We start from the raw sequence: 25,106 nt of genomic DNA on the forward strand, positions 1-25,106 counted from the left end.
CCAAAAATATTTTTTGAAATTTAAGGAAGTAGAAAAATTTTACATTTTTAAACATTTTAAATTTTTTTAAAATTAATTAGAAATAGTAAAATTTGATACGATTTGTTAACACATTTAAATCCAATACATTTTTAATGGGTTTCAGTCAAATTTATGTTGATTTTGTTTAATAAATAAGGTAATTTTTATTTACCCATTTAATAATTCCACCTATTAACTTAATTATGATTTGTCACTTATTAACTTAGTTATGATTTTAAACTATTTAACTTATATTTGACTATTTTTAAAGGTTCTTTCAAATAAATAAATCAATTGACTCATAATATATAGGTTTAATTAAAATGTTAATTTTATAAACTTATATAAAACCTAACTGATTTTAATTGATGTATGTAATAAAATACCTTAACATAATACAATATGAATACAATCCACTGACATAAATTCTCACCTTTATTTTTAGTGATAGAAGATGCATTTTTGTTTTTTTTACAAAAGATTATATTTCATATGGAAGTTTTTTATTTTAAAAATAAATAATAGAAAATGTGTCCATTTTTTTTTTTTGGGTTGTGAAAATATGTAATAGAATTATTCTATTTTTCTTTTAAATTGGTTTAATTTTTGCCAAATTTATAATTTTTAGTATTTTAAATCAATTATATAAAATAAAAATAAAAATAATAATAATTTTATAAAAATTAATTAGTGTGTTAAAAAAAAAAAAAAAAAAAAAAAACCTCAACATGCTTGCTCCCAATTTTCTGTTCTCCTTCTGCTTAGAAGGTAAAAAATTTCTCCTCCATTTTGCTTGTCTCACCTGGTCAACAGACTCAACACCAGAGTCATGAATGACACTAGTTTTAACTTACCAGATTCCAATCGCCAGATTCGCCACCGAGTACCAAGAAGGCAAGCTGGTTGGTGCAACCAGCACAAGCACCCACTAACCCACCGCAATACCCATTTTATAGATGACACTTGGTAATAAATCATTTAAGTTTATGTCAAAGATATTTTATCTCTAAATATGGGTAAGATTTTTCCATCCCTTTCTGGTCATCCGCCTTCCACGTATTCACCGAGCAGTCCCGACCCGGCATAATCGAATGGAAAGGAGCACAACAGCAAAACCCCACGTGTCAATTGGAGGAAGAAACCACGTGTGTCCACACTCACACCGACGCGGTGTATCATGAAAATGCCTAACTAAGCCGACCTCTCACGTGCGCATTGCCAACGTGGCGACCGCGCATACATGCGCTAGAATTAGCAAAGACATTGTTGTGATCTGGCACGACACGTGGCACCCTGAGATTATCTGTGGACTCTCCTCTCCTCTCCTTAGCCCGCACCCAGTCGGAGGAGTGTCCCAGTGTCCCAGTCATGGATGAGGAGAGACACTCCGGTTCGAATTATTCGTCTTCTTTATCGTCGTCGCGACCGCGGTCTTCGGCGGCGGCATCTAGGTTTAACATTAAGGGAGCGGATCGGCTGGTGAAAATTGAGCTGGAAGCGGCGGAAGTACTGGCAGATTTGGCGCAGTCCTTGATGCGTGAGAGTGAGAGTAATGGGGCTGAATCTGGAGGAAAATGGGGGAGTAAAGGGAAACGCGGAAGGAAGCGAGTCAAGAGCGAGTCTCCACCGAGTGACGAGTTCAAGAACCCGGATAACCTGTTTCCTGGCTCTTCGGATCTCACCGAGGTTGGTTAGGGCTTGTATGCGCTTACCTTATGCAGATTCTCCTTGATCTTACTCTCAGTCGAATCTTTCTGCTTGTAGACATATTATATATTTGCAATATTGATTTTTTATGTGATAAAAAATTAAGATTTGGAAATTGCTTGTAGAAGATAAATTGGGGCAACCAAAAACAGTAAGCTAAAGTTTGAATGGTACTGTGATTTAGAGTATCAAGCTTCAGAATTTGGTCAATCATGGAAGTGACAAAGTTGTAAGTTGTAACTCAATAGTAAAATGCTCTGTTTGGTGGCCAGGAAAATTTGAGGGAAAAAAAGATCCAACCATCAAATTCAATTGATAACATCAATTTGTTAAATATTGGATCAGGGGCATCCTAGTTTGCAGGAGGGGCTCTTGTTCTTATACTTTAGCACATGCTGTCATCATCCCCTTGATCCATTTTGTCATCCAACGTGGTCAATGTTTATGGAAATAGCTTACTTAAGTGGAAACTTTGAAATGGTTCTGGATATTATATAATTCAATCCATATTAGAGAACTTTCCCAAGACTTACGGGGCTCCTGGTGGATGTGCCAGTAATATTGTCTTCTCTCCATTTTTGACACATGCCAATTCTATTCCAATCCATTCCCTTCCTCACCATTACCACCCCCCAAAAAAAAGTTCGATCCATAAGTTAAGAGTATTTCAAGTGTAAATTTGGGATGGTTAATTTTACTATAATTTTCAATTCATTTTTTACTGGAAACAAACACTTCATGTCATAGGGACTGGATGATATAATACAAAACTAAGGATGACTGATCCTCCCAAGAGTGATATTTGAATCTAAACATAAAAGATAGAGAAGGAAAAGTGAGCTAAATACAAGACTACAAGTGAAGATGGTAAAATATTCCCCCACAGTAGACACTAAATGAGACTTCTTTACCAAGCTATTGGCAGGGTGATTGGCCATTTAAGGAATCCAAGAGATGGACTATTACAAAGCTCTAACCAAATCAACAGCTACTAAGAGGAATGTTTTTATGTGATGCTAACGATTTAGTATCTATCTTTGTAGTTCCATATTTCTGTTTATACTCTTATCTATTACTTAGATTTGTCAACAAAGATTATGGTCTAATGAGGCTACTATGAAATATTTATTCATGGGGAGGAGCAAGTTCTTTTATTCTTGTTCTGGTTTCTCTAGATTATATGGTTCATCACTGTCCACTCTCCTCAACTAAAATATTATCATAGCCCATCAAAGATGCGAGGGTTAGAGTCTTCTTTTCTAGATTTTAACTAGAGTGCATTTAAATTTTTGATGTTCTGAACATTTTTTTCACTTAACCAAAAGATCAATGCTATATTAGTTTTTGGACTAGAGTTTAAGTGCTTTCCATTTGATAATAAAAGGTTATTCAGAGAATTTTTTTCTGTGAACTTTGCTTTTATTAATCTTTACTGTTTGTATTTTGATCCATGTGCCATGTCGTTTTATGAGAGCCAAACATCTATCCTGTCTAAAGATGTTGGCTTGAGTTCCCCAAAACCGTGTGTACATTAATTGGCATATTCTTTCTTCATATTTTGTTAATATGTATTACTCTGTTAATTTTGATTGGCACATGCAATCAAATAGTGCTATTTTTAAAATTCAATCTTGCATTTGGGCACTCATAACAGCCTTGCCCTTGTGACATCCTTTCTACTGGCCCTCATAACAGCCTTCTGTCATGAATATCTCTTTTGCTTTATGAATAAAGTTAATTTATTATATTTTAATTTTTATGGATAGTGTATTCTTTTATTCAAGAGTATGGTGTTAAATTTGTAATATTCCTGACTGTGGGAATCCATTAGGGAAAAATCTAATTTTTGATCAAGAAGAGAAGTGACTATAAATTTCCTCTTCTTAATTGTATTCCTCATTTTCCTTTGTTCTAAAAACTTATATTATTGTTTAGAAATAGAGTGATTTTCAGTTTAAACTTGTCCTAATAATACCACATTTACAAACCTGGATATCCCATTTAGTTCCACAACCCTTTGGCTGTCCTAAATATAGCCATGCTAAATCCGATTGTGTATAACTTTGTCCTCAGTTTAAGTTCTGCTGAGGGTAATGTTATGTCTTTTCCTTTGGTAACTTAAATTGACCTTTTGTTTACTGGTAATGGTTTTTATACCACAGTCAATGTGTACAAACTCTTCCTATTTCTTAGTAAAATAACTTTTTGAATAGCCTCCTCATATAGATAAACACCCAACTTAGAGGAGAAATAAAAATGTGGTGCTTTTACATCAGCAGTGCAGCATACAATAGGTTGAAATACATTATAAGATAATGGAGCTGGCTGCTACATTACGTGAAGAAACTTATTGATTTGACACAATAAGAAATTGAAGGGGAATCATAAAAGACAGCTGAAAATAACTTTAGGCTTAAGCTTATTGTTCAACCCAATGAGTTTAGAAGCAAAATCTTGACATGGAACCAGGGCAAAAGATTTGGGGACTTATAAATGATGAGTTTGGCCTTTCTGAGACTTATAAATGAAGAGTTTGACGTTTCTGATCATCTGACTAAAGCAACTTAGCTTGTGTCTATTGTATACAAAGCTGGGCACCATATTTGTTTATTTTGATGTTCTTGTTTTTTATTTTTCATGATTCCTGATTTTAGAGATCTCCACAATCCATGTGAAATGTTGATGAGAATACATGACTGTAGGACCAGATTACAGTTTTGAGTTTGGATCAGTTAAAAATTTTATTACAAAACCACTTTAGCTACATCAATCAGAACTGACACCTGAAATATGAGATTCAATTATTGCCATTATTATTTTGATAACCAAAAAAATGTGAGTTTCAATTATAGTGGAGTATATGGTCCAGTTGACTTGATTTGACTAAGATTCGAGTACCTATAGTTGATTACGATTCAATCATAAGCAAGATGCTTCTATCTTGCACCAACATAATTGGAAGTAAAGAATAAATTAGTTATATTTAGTTAGGGATTTGACATAAAATTGAAATTTGAAACCCCTCCAACCAAATGTAACATATCTGGAAATCTCCAAAAGCTGCCATGATTATCTATAGCTACTTGATTTTTTCCCTGCAAGCATCAAGCAAGTCAACATTCTAGTGTATTTTCATGAGAATATCTTAGTAATAACTAGTAACAAATGTTATAAAACATATTAACGTATTATAAAGAGAACTCTATGACATAATATCCTTGTTTAGCTTCGGATTGAATCTAAAACTTTGAATTAAATCCACGTCACGAAGAAAACCTCAAATATTGTCATTCTGATGTAAATTGAGGCTTTTGAGAGTGCACTCTGATTTGAATTTAGATCCTATATGTGACAATAAGACTTGTGCTGAGCACATGCTTAATCTTGAAATCCCTCTTTTGGTTACTATTAAATGGATTGAGTAATCATTCTATTGTCTTGCTGTCGGCAAGTTTTATATGTTTTACATAAATCAAGAACACACTATCCATGTAGTTTTTATTTTGTTCATAGCAGCAGGATAAACAATCAGTGGTTCAACAAGAGTGTAGAAAGATAGACAGAAATGTATTTCTAACAAAGACTGAGACAGATGATGAATTTGCTAAACCAAGTCCTATGTGCACCACAACTTATGCACCCCATCATAGTGGCAAGTTGAGACAAAATTTGACTGAGGTACCGAAAGAATCAAACTGTTTCTTTTGCAATGTTATGATCATTATATTCAAATGAAGCTTTGTTATTCAGGCTGAAAAGGAAGCACGGAGATTGCGCAGGGTATTAGCAAACAGAGAATCAGCTAGGCAGACAATTCGCCGTAGGCAGGTAAACTATATTTGTTGAGTCATTTTCATTTATTGGAGGATTAGAGTATGACTTTTACTAGTTAACATTTGTTTATGTTTTGATATTATTGTTTTTGAGATCATTTGTCAAATCTATGACTTTTTGCTTTACTAGTTTACATATTTTTAGGTTTTGGTATTGGTACTGATTTTTGTTTTTAGAATGACTAATTGGTGTATTGCAATTCTGGGATGAAAAACTATTTTTAGTCATAAATCTTCAATATTAGTGATAAAAGAACAATAGTATTGCTGTTCTACTTTGGTGCATTACAGTTGTGGTGATGAACTATCTTGGTGCATTGGGAAATTAGTTTTTCATCGTTGTTATTCTATTTAATTTGAGGTCTTTCAGTTGATCTTTTTTCGATAATGTATTTTTCTAGGCTTTGTGTGGGGAATTGAGCAGAAAAGCTGCTGATCTATCATTGGAGAATGAAACTTTGAAAAGGGTAGGTACTACCACTCCCATAAAATGTTGGTTTATCTTTCACCCAAAGCATTATTTTCAATAGTGATTTTTCATTCTTTTCTATTTTCAATCTTTTCCATTCTCCGATTTTTCTTTTCTATTTTCAATGTTTTCCATTCTCTCTGTTTTTCTAAACTTCTTAGAACATTCAACTTTACTGAACTTATTCACATCTGGGACAATTATACTCAAAGGAAAAGGAGCTAGCTATGAAAGAGTTTCAGTCTTTGGAGAACAAAAACAAGCACTTAAAAGCACAGGTAATACATGTTCGGCATAAAAGATATGTTTAATGTTAAAATAGTTCTCAAATATCCAACGTCTCCCACCCATTTTGCAGGTGGCTAAGATAATAAAGCCTGAGGAAGAGAAAACTCCAGAGTCTATCTCAAGCCACGAAATGACATCTATTCCTCCATCTTCAAATTGTCCATTGCTTTTATATAACCAACCTTCATTTACGCCATTTCTCTGGTCTTCACCTGAACGTAGATTCCAAAATGCCTTTGCATCCCATGCTGTACCTGATGAAAGAGAAAATCCCAACATTGATGCCTATAGAACTCCTTTATATATCCTGCCTTGCCCTTGGTTCTTTCCACTTCCCAACCATGGAAATGGACTCCACCTTCCGCCCTCTCTCAACTTGAAGGATAAACAAGATGCGGTGAATAGTCAATGCAGTGCTAGTTCATTGATAAAAAATAAATCAGGTATAGAAACTAAACCTGCTAACAAGTTTCAAGAGGCTTCATTTGAATTTTTACCGGATGGTCATCTCATAACACCTCATCATAGAAGAATGATACCAGCTAACAATGTACATGACCTCTCCTATGGATTTTCGCCAGATGCTCATCATATATCATCTCACTCTAATGCAATGATCCTCAGTCCTTCACCACTGATGTCCTTAAAATCTGCCATTACTTTCAAACACGAGGGTGAGCTCCAATCAAGTTACGTAGACAATGGGGAAGGTGGTCATATTGTAAGTGTTTTTTCAGAAAAGAATCAAGAACCAGTCATTTGTTCAAGTAAGAGACTGGTGGATGCAGTTGCTGCAGCAGAGGCTAGGAAGAGGAGGAAAGAGCTCACAAAGCTAAAAAACCTTCATGGACGTGTTCGGATGCACTGTTGAGGTTTTGATTTGGTATGATACTTTCTCCACATTTTTGCAAATGCTTAACCCTTGGATATGAAGGAGCTTGTGGAGATTGAGCTAATTGAAAAAGAGAGGTTATGGAGATTAAGTCAATTTTATATCTCTGAAAGAGAATAGATTGGCTTTGTATTTGTTCTCTGAATAAGTTAGAGACTTTTTTTCTTTCCTTTTAGGTGAGTGTTTGGTGACTGGAGAATTTCAGTAGTTTGTATATAGAGTTGTTAACAACATCATCAAGTTTTGGGATTTAGGTTAGAGCAATATCTAAGAGCTATCTATTGTTCTGAACGGTATATCCTGCGGAACACAGTAAGAACTGCTGCCATTTTGCAAGACTTTGAGCTGGAGAGGGTAGCAAAAGAAGGGGAAAGAGAGAAATGCTGATGTTTGGGATGTTTTGTAACTCTTTGTTGTAACTTGTACCTTGTACCTTGTTTTACATTTAAAAGTTATAAATAAGTTTGAGATTCATACACAAAAGTTTTTATGAATTGATTACCATCATGCCAAATCATGTGAATGCTATTTTTGTTTCCTGGAGTAGTTAGAGAACAGTTCCATTGCATGATAAACCATGTCTGGGCTAAGAGCTATGATTATAATCTCTTGGATCAGTTCCCAATGCTTTGGCAAAACTCTGGTAAGGGGTGGAAATATGGATTGGATCAGTTCAAACCTCTAGTGAGTGGTGTCTTCTTTATTGTTCTAGAACCATAAATTTGAGATTAGCACACCTATTGCTGATTTTTTGGGTTATTGTTTTTTGATAATTTTTCAGTGTGTTAACGAAAGTGTTACAATTTACTATCATGAATTAAATATATAGTAATGATTTTTGATATCTTGGATGCATGGACATTTTGTGTGACGATTTGGCTTATTGAATATGGGAATAGTCTGGCACCGGAAGAGATTATTTTAAGAAATCAAAGATTAAATTACAATATAGGAAGAATGGGAAATGGCCAAAAGAATGCTAAATTGAAGGCTACATAATCTGTTGGTAATGATCAAACTATCAGGAGGAAAACCTTAGAAACCAAAATATTAGCTAAATTGACTGCCGGTAAACGAGGATAGGACTCTTGACTTTGTGCTTAGAGTCACTCCATTCCAGAAATGCTGATTGAATCCGAGAGTTGTTAGGCTTTCCCTTCAACACAATCTTGAAAGACCTCCGCTGATGCGCCTTTTGAAATGACAAAGTATTGGGAACAACTCTAACTGAAAGACCCTTGGTTGCTTTCACAGTTGCCTTGTACACAGAGGCTCCATGCCCTACACTGGTTACTGTTCGATAGAAGACTGCTGAGAATCTAGCCGTTGGGTCCTTAATTTGGAGATGCATGGAAGGATAGTTGAGACCATCTGATCCCAGTGCAGGCCTGAAATTGGAGCACTTGTATTTCTGCTTTCCACCTGTGAGTAGACCGATGGTTGTGCTATTATAGCCTTCCTTGCACAGGAAACGGATGTATCCACTTGTGGGGATGTCGTAGACTAGGCCAGGGTGCACTGCGATTCTTGGGTTTAATTGACCGGAGCCTGATCCTAGTGCATTGTCCTTGATCTTCAGAGTTGTGGCTGATACAAGATCAAGGGCAATTTATGCCTAAGGATGATGCACTGAGGTATCTTCAAGTTCAATTTCGTCATGTTGGGGATTTAGGAAGTCTCACCTGTGGTCATGAGTGCAGACTTGATTGCAGCTGGTGACCATTTCGGGTGGAAGGATTTAACATACGCAGCAGCAGCTGCTACATGAGGGCAAGACATAGATGTTCCCGTTAAAATGTTGAAATTTGCAAACCGCCTGTCCTCTGGATCCCCTGATATAGGTGCTAGCTTTGAGTAACCAGCTAATATGTCCAGCCCCGGTGCAACAATATCAGGCTGTTCATTGAAGTTTTCATTAGTAGTAGGGACACAGGAGAGAAGAGAGGAGAAAGAGCAGAGTGGAGAGGATTTTTTCACCTTGAGGATGTTGGGACTGAGATCTTGGGGTCCCCTAGATGAGAAAGAACTCACGAATGGGGCAGCTATTTTAAAAGCTTTTGACTTGTATATAACTGCCTGAGCCTTTCTGTAGTTTTTCCATGCAGTCAATATATGGAGCAAAATCCATGATTTTAATGAATAAATCTAAATTTTACTTGTTTGATCTGGTTAAACTATTCGGTAATTTCCATTAACTGAGAATGCCCAGTAGTAAACAATGGTTCAGGGTTGGTTGGAGTCCAATTCTCATGCCATTTTTCCTTGCGGAAACATAAATAGATCTGATCTACCGTGTATAAGAACAGTAAGTCTATGATCTATCATAGCATGCCACTATTGTCTCTACTCTTTATTCAGTATCATTTGAATGGGAAACCAAACATACTTGGTAGAGTTGATATATTTGTCTATCTTTCTTCCTTCCTCGCTGGTGACAAAGGTTGATGGGATGACAAAGGTAAAGCCAATGTCTGTTGGCTCATCAAGCGACATGATTGTGCCGATCCCACCAAGGTCCCTGATGTTGAAATCTTGACCTCTATTTCCCATGCAGTACACAATCTTTCCCTTCACCTCCTCTGGGATTAAACTAGCCCAGTCACAAGCACTGCCATCACGTTGAGTTTATAAGTTTAATGGAACTGAGAGAGTAAAGCTACTGGTACAATGATAAATGAACTGATCATACGGATTTGGTTATAGACATGATACATCTTTTATTATTCATACCTGACATTTCCCCAGTATGCTCCACTGGAATTGGATGCTAAGGTTCCACTAGTTAGAGGGTACATTTTTTTCCTTGGTGAAAATGTGTTCACTGAAACTCCCTACAAACAACCAAGGATTAAATTAGTACGAGGCTTGAGCAATGGCCAGGGAAAGGGAGAGGGAGAGGGAGACAGAGACTTACAGAAGCTTTCATGCCATTGCCCAACTTGACTTGACTCCGGAACTCCCTGTCAAGACCAGTAGCACCTACAGTCAGTATCCAGGGCGCAACGTTCTGGACGGTTGCTTCCAAAGGCCCATCATTCCCAGCCGAGCTAGATACGAGGACTCCCCTTCTCATGGCATGAAAAGCTCCAATGGCTATGGGGTCTTCAAAAAATGGTCCAACAGTTCCCCCAATGGACACCGATAACACATCAACCCCATCCGCAATGGCATCATCAAACCCCGCTAGGAGATTCATGTCAGAGCAGCCAGTATACCAACATACTTTATACATGGCGATACGTGCTAATGGCACCCCTCCTCGGGCTGTCCCTTTACCTACGCCAAACAAGCTGGCATTTTTTACTACTATTCCAGCAGCTGTGGAGGCCGTGTGTGTGCCATGCCCATCCGTGTCGACCGGTGATAGTATGTCATCTTTACCCAACATACCGGGTTGGTGGTCCAGATCATAGTACTTTGCACCGATGACCTTGCTGCCAAGTTAGAAAATTGCAGGCTGTTAGAAAAGCAAAATGATGTGTGGGAGCAACCAATAAATTTGGAAAAACCCGAATGAAAGAGATTCATATCTACTCAGATTCAAAGGGAACATAAAATGATCAGAGAATTGTTACCAAATCTTTTTTACAACAAGTTCCCGATTCTTCACTTACTTGCCTGCAAATATTTTTCATAGTTTTTCATGAATTTTTTAAAATCTTCCTATCAAATTTGACACGATTTTCAGTTCAGTTTTATAGTTCCCAATAAATTGCTTCATGTCTCAGATTTTGTGGAAACTAATGGAAAATGCTTCTCCTGAATTCATCTCACATATGAAGTATGCATGTCATGCAATGTTTTCTTTATACATATAGAAACAAGTGTGGCTTGTGCCCATTTGAAAAAGTAGCTCAATCAAGTTAATGCTTAATCACTTGTTACATCCAGTGAAGCCTGAGGAGTTGCTACATTTGCCCTTCCACTTGGTTGGGGGGGGCCCATATCCTTTATCTTTGAAACTGGGGCAGTCCATCCAAATTCCTGAAACAAAAAACCGAAAACGAACATCAACACATTTTTAATTACTTGAGAAAAAAAATTTCTTATGACCACAAGAAAATTCAAAACCACCTGTATCTAGCAAACCAATGACCATATTGATCTCTGCTTTGGGGTTCCTTTTCTTCATCTTTTCACGCATTCCTAAGAAATCCCATGATCTTGTCGTGTGAAGTTTGCGCATAGTGTTTGGAAACACCGATACAACACCCTCTTTCTCTGTAAAATAACATGCATCACAAAGAAAGATCAAAGAGAAAAATGTTCTTATTTGCTATGTTTAGTCATAGGAAAACAAAAATGTCAAGGAAAATAATTTTTTTATATTTGGTTATTATAAAAAAAATATAAAAAATTAAATATAATTAAAATTTTATATATATTTAAATTATTTAATGTTTATACAATATTATTTAAATAAAAGAAATAATTTTAAAATAATATTTTCGTTATATTTTCCTTTAAATTTTTTGAAACCAAACATATTATGTACCAGAGAGAATCTTTGCTTCATGTGGTAACAACCTCGCTGCAAAACCATTGAAGCTCCTTCCATAACTGTGGATTGTGGAGTCTCTGGCCATTCTGTCACTGATAAACAGAGACGTATAATAATATGAATTAAAATTTCATCTAATTTTTGACAAAAAAAAAAAAAGAAAAAGAAAAAAGAAGAGTGAATTTATGAAAGCATTTTATCTTCCCAGATTTATAAAACATGAACAAATGCAAAGACTTAGACGGGATGAAGAAATTGTGATTACCTTCCGACAACTGCCGAAAGCAGGCTGTGGTGGTCTGCGGCGGTGACAGCTCCAGTTTTAGGAAGGTCTCCCATGTAGACGATATATGGCTATTGCTCATCATAACCCAGTATATATTCATCAATCACCGCATATACAGTGAAATTAAAGGAAAAAATAACACTAAATGATAAACAAACAGAAGTTAAAGAAAGATAAACGCGCGTAAATACCTTTCTTTGAGTGTCAGTGGACCCATTGACTAACTCAGCCAAAAGTAATAGAGAGAGATTAAAGAGGAGTAAAAGTAATCCGTGTGAAATCTCCATTGCTGTCTTCTCAGTCTGAGCTTAACTTTGAAGGCCATATGAGTGATGTTACTTTCCATTTATAAATGAATGAGAGAGGAGTTAGGAACTGTTCGATGCCTCAGTCATGGTAGTTCATCTTGGATCTCCCTTCCATCTCTCTGGCGCAACGTAGTGAAGAGAGAGAAAAAAGAGATTTTGACCAAGGTGATTGAGAGCATGAGACTCAGACTTCGGTGGCTTTGATTTTGGATCTTCCACCACTCGCCATGCATAAAATTTCCCATACATTAAGGTGAGTTGACCAAGGACTTGCTTCCTGTCCCTCCCGTACGTCGTGCATGGTGTTCGTCAGTTTCTTACACCAATGCTGATAAGCCTAGCTCTAAGACACACATTAACAATAATAATAAATTCTATTGCTTTTCTAACTACGGACAAATTTTAATGAAGGATTTTAATTAAAATTATAAAAAAAACTAAATCTTTTTTTTTTTTAAGTAAAGAAGAGTAAAATTGTATTAAAAAAAATACTAAAATAGCCGTATGTGAAATAAAAAAAAAATACATTTACCTTTTTACAATTGAAATAAAAACCTATTCAAAAGGATATTTTACAATTGAAATAAAAACCTATTCAAAAGGATATGCAAGAGACAACTCCTTCATCATAAGAAACCCACTCAATCAATGAAATTTATTAATATTGAAGGACCATTTTGTATAAACATATTAGTAATAGTTATAATAAGTACACAAAATAACATTTTAGTCTTTGAATAGACATGTCGTCTTTAAAGGTAATTTTGTTTCTTGTCTTCTAAATCGTCCAAAAATTGCATAAAGGATCCAATTTCCAATAACTTATATAAAAATAATAATAACAGAAAAAAAAAAAAAAACCACTCTACATGCCCTTTGTATTATTAATGATTATTTTACATTTTGCTTTAGAATTTAATAGTAAATATTATAAGTGAAGGCATATAAAAAACTAAGATCGTTGAAAATATCAATCTAAACTTGTTAAAAGGTAATATCAGTTTTAGATTTTTACCCTGCACTGAAGTGAAATGAGAAAAAGGAAAAATGAAAGGTATTTTTATTAAACAAAATTATATTTCATGTTTAGGAAGTTCCCCGCCTTATGATTAATTGATTATTGTATCCTTTAAATACGTTCACCCACTAGACAAAACATGGCTGCACAACTCAGCTTCATCTTGTCTCAGCCTTTTCTTATGGCCAGATTTAGATTTTGTTGTTTGCTTTCTCTTCAAAGCCGCCTCTGCGTTTGCAGATACAAGTTCAAGTCCTCAATCATCATCATCACATAGGTCTGCAACAAGAAAAGAGAGAACAGAAGAAAATATTTATGTAGTACTGGAATTACCAAGGCTTTACCTTGATACTATTTCCATTTTTTGCCTGATTCAACTCAGATATCCCACGGATGGATGGCATCCCCCCGTTGGTTGAGGGACGGCTTCATTACGAAAGGTGTATTTGATAACGGAGTATCGACAGTAAGAACCGAGTCCTCCATCAATGAACCGCATAGAAAAATGCTGGGCCCTGTTTCTTGAAGGATCTTTCTCCACTGCTTTAATTGCAAGCTGATTATGATAACATTAAAAGCTCAGAGCAGCTCAGGAGTCAGGACTGAGAGTGTTTAGAAAATAGTGAGTTTTCAAATGTAATGATTAATAATATTATCATAAAACAATCTTATGATAGGAATGAAGAATTATACCACATGCAGTCCATTTACTGAAACCACACATCAACAGAACTTACAAGCATCTTCATCCCAGAGGAGAGGCTTGGTTTCTAGGCTTGAGTTTTCAATTTTATTTTATTTAGCTAAACACGTTTTCAACATCCCCACCCCAACGTCACTAGACCTTCCAGACTCAAAAATTTTCCAAATCACAATAGGACTTTCCAAATCTTTCTCAAAGGTGTTTTCCTTGTGCATTCTCTGAAGTGATGAAGAGTTATTCTGAAATTGATCAGTCATTTTCATCGTATATAACTAGAGGGAAGTTCCAACTATCCTAAAGTGGTAGCTCTAGGTTATATCTATCTTCTATTTTTAGAACTATCGAACTGTTTATTTCACAAGTCGTCAAAGAGTTATAGGAGTAAAACCATAGGTTAAGAGATAGAAGGAAATAGCAATTTTCTTGGATGGCAAAACATCATGAGTTTACATCTGAGAACAACAACAAACATGATTCTCTACCCTCAGCTCTGTGTTCATCAGAGAGTGAGAGTTTTATATAATGGTTTTCAATATTCAAGGTCACATTTTCCTTTTACAATTGGGCAAGATCCCTTGGGGGATTGACCTCTGCTCAATGGATTTTTTTTGAGGGTTTGGGTTAAGTCTAGCTCATAGTGGCCTTTTCTATATTGGTTTTTGTACTTTTTCACAGGTTTTTGCTCCTTTTGTTGCACCCATTTTCGTTAAGAACTCTTAGATGGTGTTTCTCTTTTTAACTTAACGCTAAATACAATTTATTTTTTAACTTTAGATTTTTTATTTTGAACTTTTTTTTACTTATTACTTATTTAATTTTTTTTTTATTGAATAGAAAAAGCCAAAATATTTTACTTTTTACTAAATGCTAAAAATAATTTTTTGAAACAACCAAAACATAATTTCAACATAATCCTCACCCTATTAATACTTAATACCCAACAAAAATAAAATAATAAAAAAACAAATAACTTAATACTTGATACTAAATTATAGTTAAATTAAATTAAGTTCTATTTAGATTTAAGCAAAAACAAAAAAGAACGAAAACGTCACCTTGGTCTAATTTTCTATTTGCCTATCAAAGAAAAAAATATTAAAACACAATGGCGAACATGCAAGTTACAAAACCCTATATAACAAAACAAAACAACACACCAAAGTACACAGGACGTATAAAAAAAGGGGGCACCAAACGGCTCTCTCTTAAAAACAGGGATAATAAGGGATAAAGACGAAAGACGGAAGATAAATTCCTCACAATTGATATGACAGTTAAACCCTTGATGAAGTTTAGGACATCAATCCAATGGCCAAACACAACCTCCAATGTAGAGGACAAAATCTTTTCTGCAACAAAATCTAAGAAGAGACATTCTAATATATACAAATCAAAGCACTGGGAGGGAAACCAAAGACACAAAAAGGTTAAAAAGCACCATCAAATTTACATCTGGATTCATGTGTATAATTATAATATATTCCAGCATGTATAAGAAGCAGCAATGGGCTTTAAATAAAATCATGTTTCAAGTACAACATAAGAAATCCAAAAACAGCAGTATTCACATCCTGCAGTTATCCCCTCAAATGCAGCCAAAAATCACCTTCAAAGATTAAATAATTTAGTCCACCAAAAATTTTTTTTTAAAAAAAAAGAAAGAAAGAAAGACTACCACTGTGCAGTAAAATTGGGGCCCATGAAATTGTTAATCGAAATTTCACACGCTTTGTTCCAAGGCATCCAGATGGTGCAACAAACATCATGATGGTGCAAGAAGCCACACACAGTTGGCAGATGCAATAAAGGAGAAAGATATCAAGCATAAACCCTCAGAAAACATGACATCGCAACATGGACCATCAACCAAAGTTGGAAAAACATGGACCATTTTTTCCAAGAAAATGTCATTATCATTCTTACTTGCTGGTATCAACAGTAAAATGTCCCAATTCTTTCTATGAATATGAAAAGTTTTAATGAAAGGAAACACAACCTTTTTTTTATAGGCATGAAAATCTCCTAAAACAAATGGTCCACAGCAAACGGAAACACAGCTCCTACCATCTCACCAATGGTATGAAGAACTTCCCAGTAAGCTCATCATAATCCCAAGCAAGAGCTATTGTCATGTTTTTCTAATAAGCATATTGGAATATATTGAATTAACAAAACAACCTAACAAAAAGGGGATGCAATACTAGCACACAGGAAGTATGCAAGGCACAACACAATTAAAAGGAAAAAGGGAAGGGCATATAAAACCATCGTTGCCTACCCCATATGCAGACTATCAAAATATCTATCAACACACAACTATTATTTCCTCCCTCCACCCCAAACCAGCAAGGAGAATGCCTTTCATCTCCAGAATTTTATGCTCCAGAACCTTAAAAAATTCTTCTATTTTTCTCTTTGCAAATAGTCCAGAATAAAACAGGAACACTTTTCTCCTTGACCCATGAAAAAGCCAGTCCACCTTAATAGAACTTCTCTAGCCTTCCAAGGAAGGGTCCAAGCCACCTAGAAAAGACCATAAATTGGATGTCCACTCAGAATAAATAAGAATATGGTCAGCTGACTCCAGCTACTTGCAGAGAGAACCCCCATTTACCAAATTGATTGTCAAGCGTACTCTGTTAACACCAACAGTACAGTTCTAATTTACCAGATTTTTTGGTTCATACTTTTAATGAAAAGAAAGAAAATATTTGAAATATACATATAACTGCAAAGAGGAATCAGCAAAAGGAAAAACAGTTGCCACATGTTTCCCTACAACATCAAAGACACTGGATAAAAGGTCAATCCCCCTCCCAAAATAGGTCTCCACGCTCTTCACAGGAAAGGGAAAGAAAACAAAGAAAGGGAAAAATAATGAAAAGAAAAGAAGAAAGAAAACCTGGGCATCCTACTCTAATCCTAGCTAAATAAACAACTACAGAACTATACATTCACGAAGCCTTAGTAACAAGTTCAAACTTTTGCCAATCTTTCCATCATAGCATTAGTAAGTCCCTAAAAGCATCGAGCACCTTGAAACCCCAGTAACTTGCATCTCAGAATCCCTTCTAGAAGACGCTCAAAGCTATTTTAGTACGACAAGACACCTCAGGAAGAGTAGAAAGTTGCCACAACCCAGGGCTTTTAGGAAGCCAAAGTCGGCCATTTTACAAACTTCTTGGGCGAGAAGGCCAAAATGGTGTCAAGGAGAACATTGAGATGCCATCCTTTTGGAATGCAAGGCTAATTGCTCTGGAACAAGTAAGAGATTCTCTAGACAAAATACAGTGTTCTGCTTCTAGAAGCAGCACAATATTGGTTGGCCATCCTGCTTCTAGGGTCAAATCACACAATGGGAAGCATCAAATCCCATCATCCACTTAAGCATGAGAACAAGAGTTGTGATCTACGTAAATCAGACTGACTCATTAGGACCAAGTGCAAAAAAAAAATTGATGAGTAAAGATTAGATATAGTAACAGTGGTTAGCAAAAGGGCACATAAAAGCATACATGAATACACAAGGGCTCTAAAAGACCAAAACAAGGAGAGTGGATACACAAAAAACATCAACCATGCCTTAGAGCTTAACCATTCAACAAAGTCCATCATGGACGGGTAGCAATCTTCCATATAGATTCTAAGCCACTCCAAAAAAACAGGTCTACAAGGGAAGTATCCTTGAAGGATGTTCTAAATTTAATATTTTAAGAAGCCTAGAAAGTTAGAAGCCTGGACGAAATGCTCCCATTAAACCCACTGGGAGAACCATCACCAAACAACCCCGGAGCTCATATAATATTCAAGGTGCCCAAGTGCCCTTCAAGTCTCCCTCAAGTTACTTTAGAAGAGTTAAATGGCAAGAGTATCACCTGAAGGGCAAAGATCTTTTTGGGAGTCAAAGGAAAAGATCGAGGCACTTGAGGAATACACTAATCAAAATTTATGCTTTTTGTTAACTGATTTAAAACATCACTTACAGACAAGCGTGACTTTATAGGTTTTAAGGAAATACATAGGGCCTTAGAACACAATCATAAAATCAGGATGGTCCCAGAAGGTAGGCAGACTTGGGAGGATGGGAACAGAGTCACAGGAGAAAGGTAATGAAAAAAAAAGATATGATCAATTAAAACAAACCACTTCAGAAGCAATATGCAATAATTACAATGATGGCTTCCATTACAACTTGCTTAGTTAAAGATAGATAAGGTACCTGGCCAATCTTCAATGTACTCACCAAAAGAAAAAAGAATATTTCAATTTGCCAAACCAAATTATACAAAAGCAACTTGCATTTGTAAGATTTTAGGCAATGTGATGTAATGATTTCCAACCATTCACACAAGCTGTTTGATTTTAAACCACGAACATTGTTCAACTTTCTAATGGCTTGAAAATTCATATGAAAATAAGAAGGAATCTCAAGATGCTCTTATCAGCCTCACATGACACAAATCTCCAAAAAGAACTCTTGATTGCAATATCAGAGAATTTCAGAAAATTTACAGCCTATTTGTTTCCAAATGTGCACGACTCAAAACCTAAATCCAATCATAATACCTGGATTCCAAAGATGTTGTAGTCCTAGATAATCTCCCTGCATCAACATGAAAATAAAATTATTAGAAGGGGGGGAATGAAGGGTATGCAGTAAACTATTTCTGGAAATTTGACAAGTAGAGCAAAACAAAATGAAGCAGAGAAGATTCAAACTCCTAAATAAGCTCTTATCATGTACCTTTCGAACAGTGGCTTCTGAAAATTGAGGTAAGTTTATCCTGTTGGCAACATCCTTTTGTTGAGGGCTTTAGTTTCAGAAGCAAATTAAATAATTCTTTGTTTATATTTGTATTGTCTCCATTCCCTGAAAACATGCATGGAAAGGCTAATTAAAGATAATAGAAAATAAGAGAATGCAGAGCACCATCAAAGGCATAGGACATGGGCAGGTAGTGGATAAAACAGAATTTCTCTCACATTTTCATAAAAAATTCTGATGCAAAATGCCCTCATATGACACATAAATACCAAAGTTTCCAAACATCATTTATACAGAACGTCATAAGCAATGAACTGTAATCTGCTTTTCACAAGCATTGATAAAAACGGTATGTGCAGAGCTTATGATGAGTACCATTGAAGTGATAAAACAGAGGGCTAAGTAATACAAACTGTGTTAGAAGAAATCAGCTCATGAGCAGCTTGACTCAGCTTGCTCACAAACATACATGCATATAGCTTATGATGGGTTCCAGGAAGGTGATAAAAGAGAGAGTGACTCAACTGTGTTAGAAGAAAGCTACTTGTAAGTAGCTTTGCTTGGCTTGTTCACCATAGATGCAAGCCAAACCTAACCTGAACTTTCAAGTTCAATTGCTTCCGCATGCCAAGCTCAGTGTGATTAGACCAAAAATAGGTATGATTATCAGAGGGTTGTAATTTAAAAATTTCCCAAACAGAACACTTTAAGAGACCGGTTGAGAAATAAAATAGTCATTATGTTGAAATATTGAATAGGATCTTGGATTATGTTATCACCACTAATTTGTATTGGTAGAGCTTGGAGCGATTGGATGGATGGATTTTGACATGAAAAATGTTATAATTAGAAAGTCAAAAGTGTTGGGACTTGACATGAACCAATTGGATTAGGACAAGATTGTGAACAAGCTCCAACATGTTCAAATCTACAAGATCAAAGAAACTTGTGCAGGAAAAGCTGAGCTTGGATAAATGTTAAGACCAAGCTCAGCTCCAGAGTTATCCAGCTTCAACCAACCAAAGCTTCAATTGCCCAGTACTGAGCTCAATTAGCTCATTTATACCTTTAGTTTTTACTATTTACACATTGCTTATTCCCTTGAACTAAGGAAAACAAATATAAAAGAAAAATGTAAACACATAAATACATAATGCCAGCCTCAAACACAATAATAGCAAGTACCTAGTCCCTACTCCCAACAAAGTACCATATAATTCATGAGACTTCTAGTAAAATATCAATAATGACTAGTCTTTGGATAAATCAGAATACATGCAATAGTAGTAATTAAGTCTGAGGGTATGAACAAAATCTTAAGACTCTGTAATGAGTGGACCTGCACCAAATTTTAAATTCAATTGGCATAAGTTTCTCAAGGATTGCAATTCTTATAAGAATTTTTTGAGCATAATCTAACTATACTGCCGGTCGGGGATTTAGAATGTTCTTAAACAGGGAGGGAAGCTATTTTGTCACCATAGTTCAAATTAATTCAAAGTTCCTAATTTCAACAAATGGACATCTCTTCTAATTCCGGTGGAACCAATCTTATTAACATTTCAATATATCCTGTAATTCTCACATCCAAATCTTAGATTCCATGATAATGTTAAACTCATAAGTATACAATTAAACTGCAAAATATTTGACCTTAAGAAAAATGATGGTGGAGGATAACCACTCAATTTCGCTTTCTTGGACAGAATCGACCTCTGCCTCCTCTCTACAAAGCTGAGAAATTGTATCCATTGTTATGAAGTAATTGTCGTCTGAATAACCAAAGAGAGAAACTGGAGCCTCCGGGGACTCATGATCTTCTGTACAACCTGTCCTAAATTCATCTAGTATGTTAGGGCATTCCAAACAGCATCGACAAGTGAATATAGATGACCGTAAAGGATCTTTGATTCTCATTCCCGCAATAGAATAATTGGATCCGTTCATAAAATCTTTTGCCCGAAACCCGACCTTGTTGTCCAAAAGAAAGCCAATTGCATTGGGTCGACGGTTGACCAAAACCCATCATTTTAATCTAGGGTTTGGTCGGCTTACAACAATTGCAGATGGAAATTACCAAGATGCAGCCCGAAAGATGGCCAAGAGCGAAGGCGGGAGCTGCGACAATAGAATGAATTTAACCACCACTCCCATTCGGTGTCTTGCTGTGAATTCATGATTACAGCATTCCAAAAGCATCACATTATTGATTCCAACGGCTAATTTTTATCATTTCTCGTTCTTTCTCTCTTTCAAATAGATGCGACGGAAGGTTTCGCTGGACTTCTTAGAATAGGCACAACTCTACGTTCACAATTTGTGATTTTAAAGATTAAGAATAAATGAAAGGAGAAAGATATTTGAATGTGAAAATGTTTAATAAATTTATTTATTTATTTATATAAATAAATTATAAAATTGTTTTAACGACAAAATACGAAGAGATGATTATATCATATCAGCACCATGAAGTGGAAAAATGAAAGTGAGAAATACTTTCTCATCGATCATTTTTTATAAAGTTGCGATATTTGCATTTTGCTTGGCAAGCATGCATATGCATAGGCACGTGAATGGCCTGATCTAGTTCGGATTAGGGTCATTGGGCCAACCTTATGTAGGTCGGAGATTCTGGGAATTCTCAGCCTAGGCCCGACCCTAGTTTCGTCTTAGCTTTTGGGACGATATAAGTTATATAACTTTGGGCTAAAAACCTACTGGTGAGGTCCTAGTGGTACCATATAGATAATATTTGTTTCAACAGCGCTTCAGCTTTTGTTAAACTTTAAGAAAGAATGATATATTATGTACAAATCCTCTAAGTTTAAACTTTTATTAAAATTGGTAATCTATTAGAGTTTGATTTTTCCGAGGTTTCGAATTCAATCCCCTTCTCAATAATTTGCATTTCTCTTATTTGTTTAATTGGATATCAATTGAAATTCTTTTCTATTTGGGGGTTATGAGTTTGAATTATCAGATCGACCCAAGGCCGAAATCTGCCTTTAAAGACAGCCCAAGCTGGACCCTGTGATGCTCAGGGTGGGCGCTGGTCTAAATTTACAGATGGGCACGAATCGAGCCAGCAGGCAAATAATCAGTGCCAGCATCTGTAGGGGGCCAAGCCGCCAAAGGATGTTGAGTGGGCTCTTTGGTTTTTACTTCATTCACTGCATAGGGTGGGGAGTTTGGGCCTGAAATCCCATAGACACAACTGGAAGCGGAAGATACAGGCTAGACCCAAAAATGAGCTCTGTGCCACCAGGCCTAAAAAATTGAAGTGAGAAAAGGGTAAAAAAAATTTTGGCATGGGTTTGGGCTTTTAATTCATTGCAGCGTCAATCAAACATTGCCTTGGATCCCATCATCAAAAGTTGACACTATTCTTCTTAAAATATAATGTATTGCTAAACATGAGAGAACCTCATCACCAAGAAACAATTTTGTGCTTCTCCAGAATCAGACAAATATAAGTTTTCCCCCTTGAAACTACAACCACACACCACACACCATCCACCCAAGCAATTAACACATATATATAAATATAGCCTAATATTGTATGGCTTAATGAGCTTTTGTGGGTGATTTTTTATTTATTTATTGGGATCACGTGCTTTAAATGGTAGAAGTAGAAGTGAAAATTCGTATTGGTGGGTGGTATTTATTTTGTCTTAAAATTCAGATATTTTATTATATAGATCAATTTAAATTCGATATAAATAGTATAAAAATATTAATTTAAATATTGTCTAATTATTAAATAAGTCATATAATCTATTTAATTCATTTAAAATCATATTCTTTGTTTAATAATTAAATTAAATTAAGTTATATGATTAATTTCTCAATTAAACATGTCTATGATTTAATTGATGAATATATTTAAAAATATAATTAAATTAATAAATAAAATTATCAAATGTGAGCCATTATATAGGTTGATAATATATATATATATATATATATATATATATATATTGTTAAACACATTATATGGATAGATATGAATTTATTCAAACATGATATAGTCAAATCAAATAATGAAAAGCCCGGTAAGTTTAAATCATATTGAATATCAAAATTTATCACCCATATTATATTACACTTTGGAAAAGGACTTGACATGACTAATCAATATAGAATTTGACACGAGAGTATAATTACTGATTTTAGTATGCTTTATCTTTCTTATAATGATCTAGATTAAGCAAATAAAGTGGAATATGACTTTAATCCATGTTAGGGTGGCGCCATCCGCCTCCATGATGGTGACATTAAAGCTATACAGCCGTCATGGGTGTGAAACCGCCACGCACGCCATTCAGATTTTAAAAGGAGTGGGGCAGATATGACTGACTCTCACCGTGCCTCATATTGTGAGGGGCCTGAGGGCCTCCCCCAACACCTGATTTTTTTTTGAAAGCTAGAGAGCCCCACTTTGTGACCTCCTCTCCTTACATATGTAGGTTAAATCACGTACCAACATTTTAACTCTCTCAACTCGTCTCCGATATATGCGTCCATATTTTCAACTTTTCAGTGCATACGTTTCATATTTCCTGTGTGTTTAAGAAAGAAGTGAGGACTGCCTCATAAATTATACATGCATTCATCTAATATTATTTTACTGTATTTTGAATTATAATTTTTCAATATAAAAATACTTTTGAATAATGAAAACTAAAAATATTCTTAAAATTTAATACACACTCCTCTTCTTTTTTCATTTTATCTTTTTCAATATTTGTATGACGAAAAAAATTATGATTTTTGAAAAATAAAATGTTAGAAATGCGTGTTCACCATTTTGTTATTTTTTTAGAAAGTATTTTGAATTTAAAAAATAAAAGATGAAGAAGAAAATCCAAAATTACAAGGTTGGACTTTTTTGAAACATTTAGTATGTATTATATTTTCAAACACCTTAAAAAGTACCTAACACTATATCTCCGAACCCCTTAAGATCTATTGATATTGTACTTTTCATAATTTATATATATATTTTTTCTCTTAATTTTTAAATATTTTCACTTTTAAATCACTACATATATATTAGATTTAAGTCATATTCATGTAACCACACATATGATAATTAGTGTATAGGTTTTAAAAGAAAATGTATAAAAGATGTTGAAATTAACTTTGAATATAATTTAAATATTTTTTTATTGAATTGAGTTTCGGAGAAGAAGATTTTGTTTTAGAATTGGTTGAGAGAGAGAGAGCAGATATGTCATAAAAAAGAAAAATAGAAAGGGTGTTTTAGGTATATTAATCTTAGGTTGATGTATGTATGTTTTAGGCGAATGTATAAATAGTGTTGATGATCTCCTGATTCTCCTGGCTTGAAAAAGGTGCAGAAGGTAAAACCGCAAAGTTACCATGTAGCCCACAACCTAGAGTTGGTGACCTTTCGCCATAAGACGCGATCACGACATTTAACAATGCTTTGTGTGTGTCTGCTGGTGGGTGGGTGACAGTTAGGTTCTTCCTTACAATATTTTGTTATGTGTCCAAATCTATGACTTTATATTTGGTTAATCCTATTTAATTTCGAAGGTGCTCATGGATTGCCCATCTTCAGTCCTAATTATTGTTCTCTTTCAGAAAAGAAGCCAAAATGTTTCTTGGATTATATCTAAGATTTAAGAGTAGTACATTAAGACTTGTGGTGGAACCCTTCCGAAGAATTGGTCAATTTGATACCAGTAACCAGTTCATGGGTAATTTCAAAGATTTTAAAATAGCCCCCATATCATGCCTCCAATTTCCTAGTCCCTTTCATTTACCCTACTGTGTACTTTAAATTATGGGTGGTTGTGTTATTCGAATAACTACCCAAAAGCTATAGAGAATGTTTGGGAAATTAATTTAATGTCTTAATATAATTTAAATTATTAATTATTAAGGTTTTATTTTATATAACTGTGGGCAAATATGTCACCATCCTCACCTATGCATCACCGACAGATGTCTCATAATTTGATGTTTTGAGGCTTAATATCTTAATCCTTAATTTCTTTAATGATTAGAAAAATATGGATCTTAGGGTTGTTTGCTAACTATTCTCAAAAAGAGATTTTTTTTTTTCTTTTTTTGGTTTGAGAACAAAAAGTAAGAAAAACATATTTAAAAATAAAAAAATGAAAAGTAGTTTTTATTTTAAAAAAACAAAAATAAAGGTGTTTTTTAGAATGTATTTTATTTGTTTTCATATGTTGCCACTTGTTTTTTATGTTTGTTTTGAAAAATAATACAAAAAAAACATTACACATAAGATTTATTTATTAAAAATATTAAAAAACATAAAAATAA

General features: G+C 34.9%; 2 protein-coding genes and 1 long non-coding RNA gene across 9 annotated transcripts; 1 reads left to right on the plus strand and 2 right to left on the minus strand.

Moving 5' to 3' along the window:
- The first annotated feature begins 1,294 nt into the window (after positions 1 to 1,294).
- On the plus strand, positions 1,295 to 7,693 carry LOC100257875 (uncharacterized). 6 transcript variants are annotated; one of them, XM_010655756.3, is made up of 7 exons: positions 1,295 to 1,707; positions 5,242 to 5,406; positions 5,479 to 5,556; positions 5,963 to 6,028; positions 6,243 to 6,308; positions 6,389 to 6,761; positions 6,900 to 7,693. In XM_010655756.3, the coding sequence occupies exons 1-7, from the start codon at positions 1,390 to 1,392 to the stop codon at positions 7,187 to 7,189; spliced, it is 1,356 nt and encodes a 451-aa protein (XP_010654058.1). In that variant the 5' UTR covers positions 1,295 to 1,389; the 3' UTR covers positions 7,190 to 7,693. The 6 variants fall into 6 exon arrangements, with proteins under 6 accessions (XP_010654058.1, XP_059595166.1, XP_010654057.1 ...); XM_059739183.1 differs by having other exon boundaries at positions 5,245 to 5,406; XM_010655755.3 differs by having other exon boundaries at positions 6,389 to 7,693.
- Positions 7,694 to 7,764: 71 nt separating this feature from the next.
- Positions 7,765 to 12,716, minus strand: LOC100252726 (subtilisin-like protease SBT4.15). The gene is made up of 11 exons (XM_002277070.4): positions 12,189 to 12,716; positions 11,977 to 12,065; positions 11,706 to 11,803; positions 11,285 to 11,431; positions 11,089 to 11,194; positions 10,125 to 10,644; positions 9,941 to 10,041; positions 9,597 to 9,818; positions 9,188 to 9,296; positions 8,893 to 9,106; positions 7,765 to 8,797 (listed from the first exon to the last, which is right to left on the minus strand). Exons 1-11 carry the CDS (start codon positions 12,282 to 12,284, stop codon positions 8,265 to 8,267), a joined length of 2,235 nt encoding a protein of 744 aa, XP_002277106.1. The 5' UTR covers positions 12,285 to 12,716; the 3' UTR covers positions 7,765 to 8,264.
- Positions 12,717 to 13,263: 547 nt separating this feature from the next.
- On the minus strand, positions 13,264 to 21,121 carry LOC104880145 (uncharacterized). 2 transcript variants are annotated; one of them, XR_786489.3, is made up of 5 exons: positions 20,445 to 21,121; positions 18,771 to 18,896; positions 18,593 to 18,629; positions 13,668 to 13,879; positions 13,264 to 13,551 (listed from the first exon to the last, which is right to left on the minus strand). It is a non-coding gene; the product is annotated as an uncharacterized LOC104880145 (long non-coding RNA). The 2 variants fall into 2 exon arrangements; XR_786488.3 differs by having other exon boundaries at positions 13,264 to 13,879.
- Between the last annotated feature and the right edge of the window lie 3,985 nt (positions 21,122 to 25,106).

This window comes from Vitis vinifera, chromosome 8 (genome assembly GCF_030704535.1).
Source record: "Vitis vinifera cultivar Pinot Noir 40024 chromosome 8, ASM3070453v1".
Lineage (NCBI taxonomy): Eukaryota > Viridiplantae > Streptophyta > Magnoliopsida > Vitales > Vitaceae > Vitis > Vitis vinifera.

What these genes read in the sequence shown, in the direction of transcription:
- LOC100252726 (XM_002277070.4), bottom strand. Translation starts at nt 12,284, where the DNA reads ATGGAGATTTCACACGGATTACTTTTACTCCTCTTTAATCTCTCTCTA. An exon ending in TGAAGCAAAGATTCTCTCTG is followed by an intron (nt 11,432 to 11,705) that starts GTACATAATATG and finishes GTTATTTTACAG; the next exon opens with AGAAAGAGGGTGTTGTATCG. An exon ending in GCATACTGGGGAAATGTCAG is followed by an intron (nt 9,819 to 9,940) that starts GTATGAATAATA and finishes ACGTGATGGCAG; the next exon opens with TGCTTGTGACTGGGCTAGTT.
- LOC100257875 (XM_010655755.3), top strand. Translation starts at nt 1,390, where the DNA reads ATGGATGAGGAGAGACACTCCGGTTCGAATTATTCGTCTTCTTTATCG. An exon ending in TGAGACAAAATTTGACTGAG is followed by an intron (nt 5,407 to 5,478) that starts GTACCGAAAGAA and finishes TTTGTTATTCAG; the next exon opens with GCTGAAAAGGAAGCACGGAG. An exon ending in AGAATGAAACTTTGAAAAGG is followed by an intron (nt 6,029 to 6,242) that starts GTAGGTACTACC and finishes TTATACTCAAAG; the next exon opens with GAAAAGGAGCTAGCTATGAA.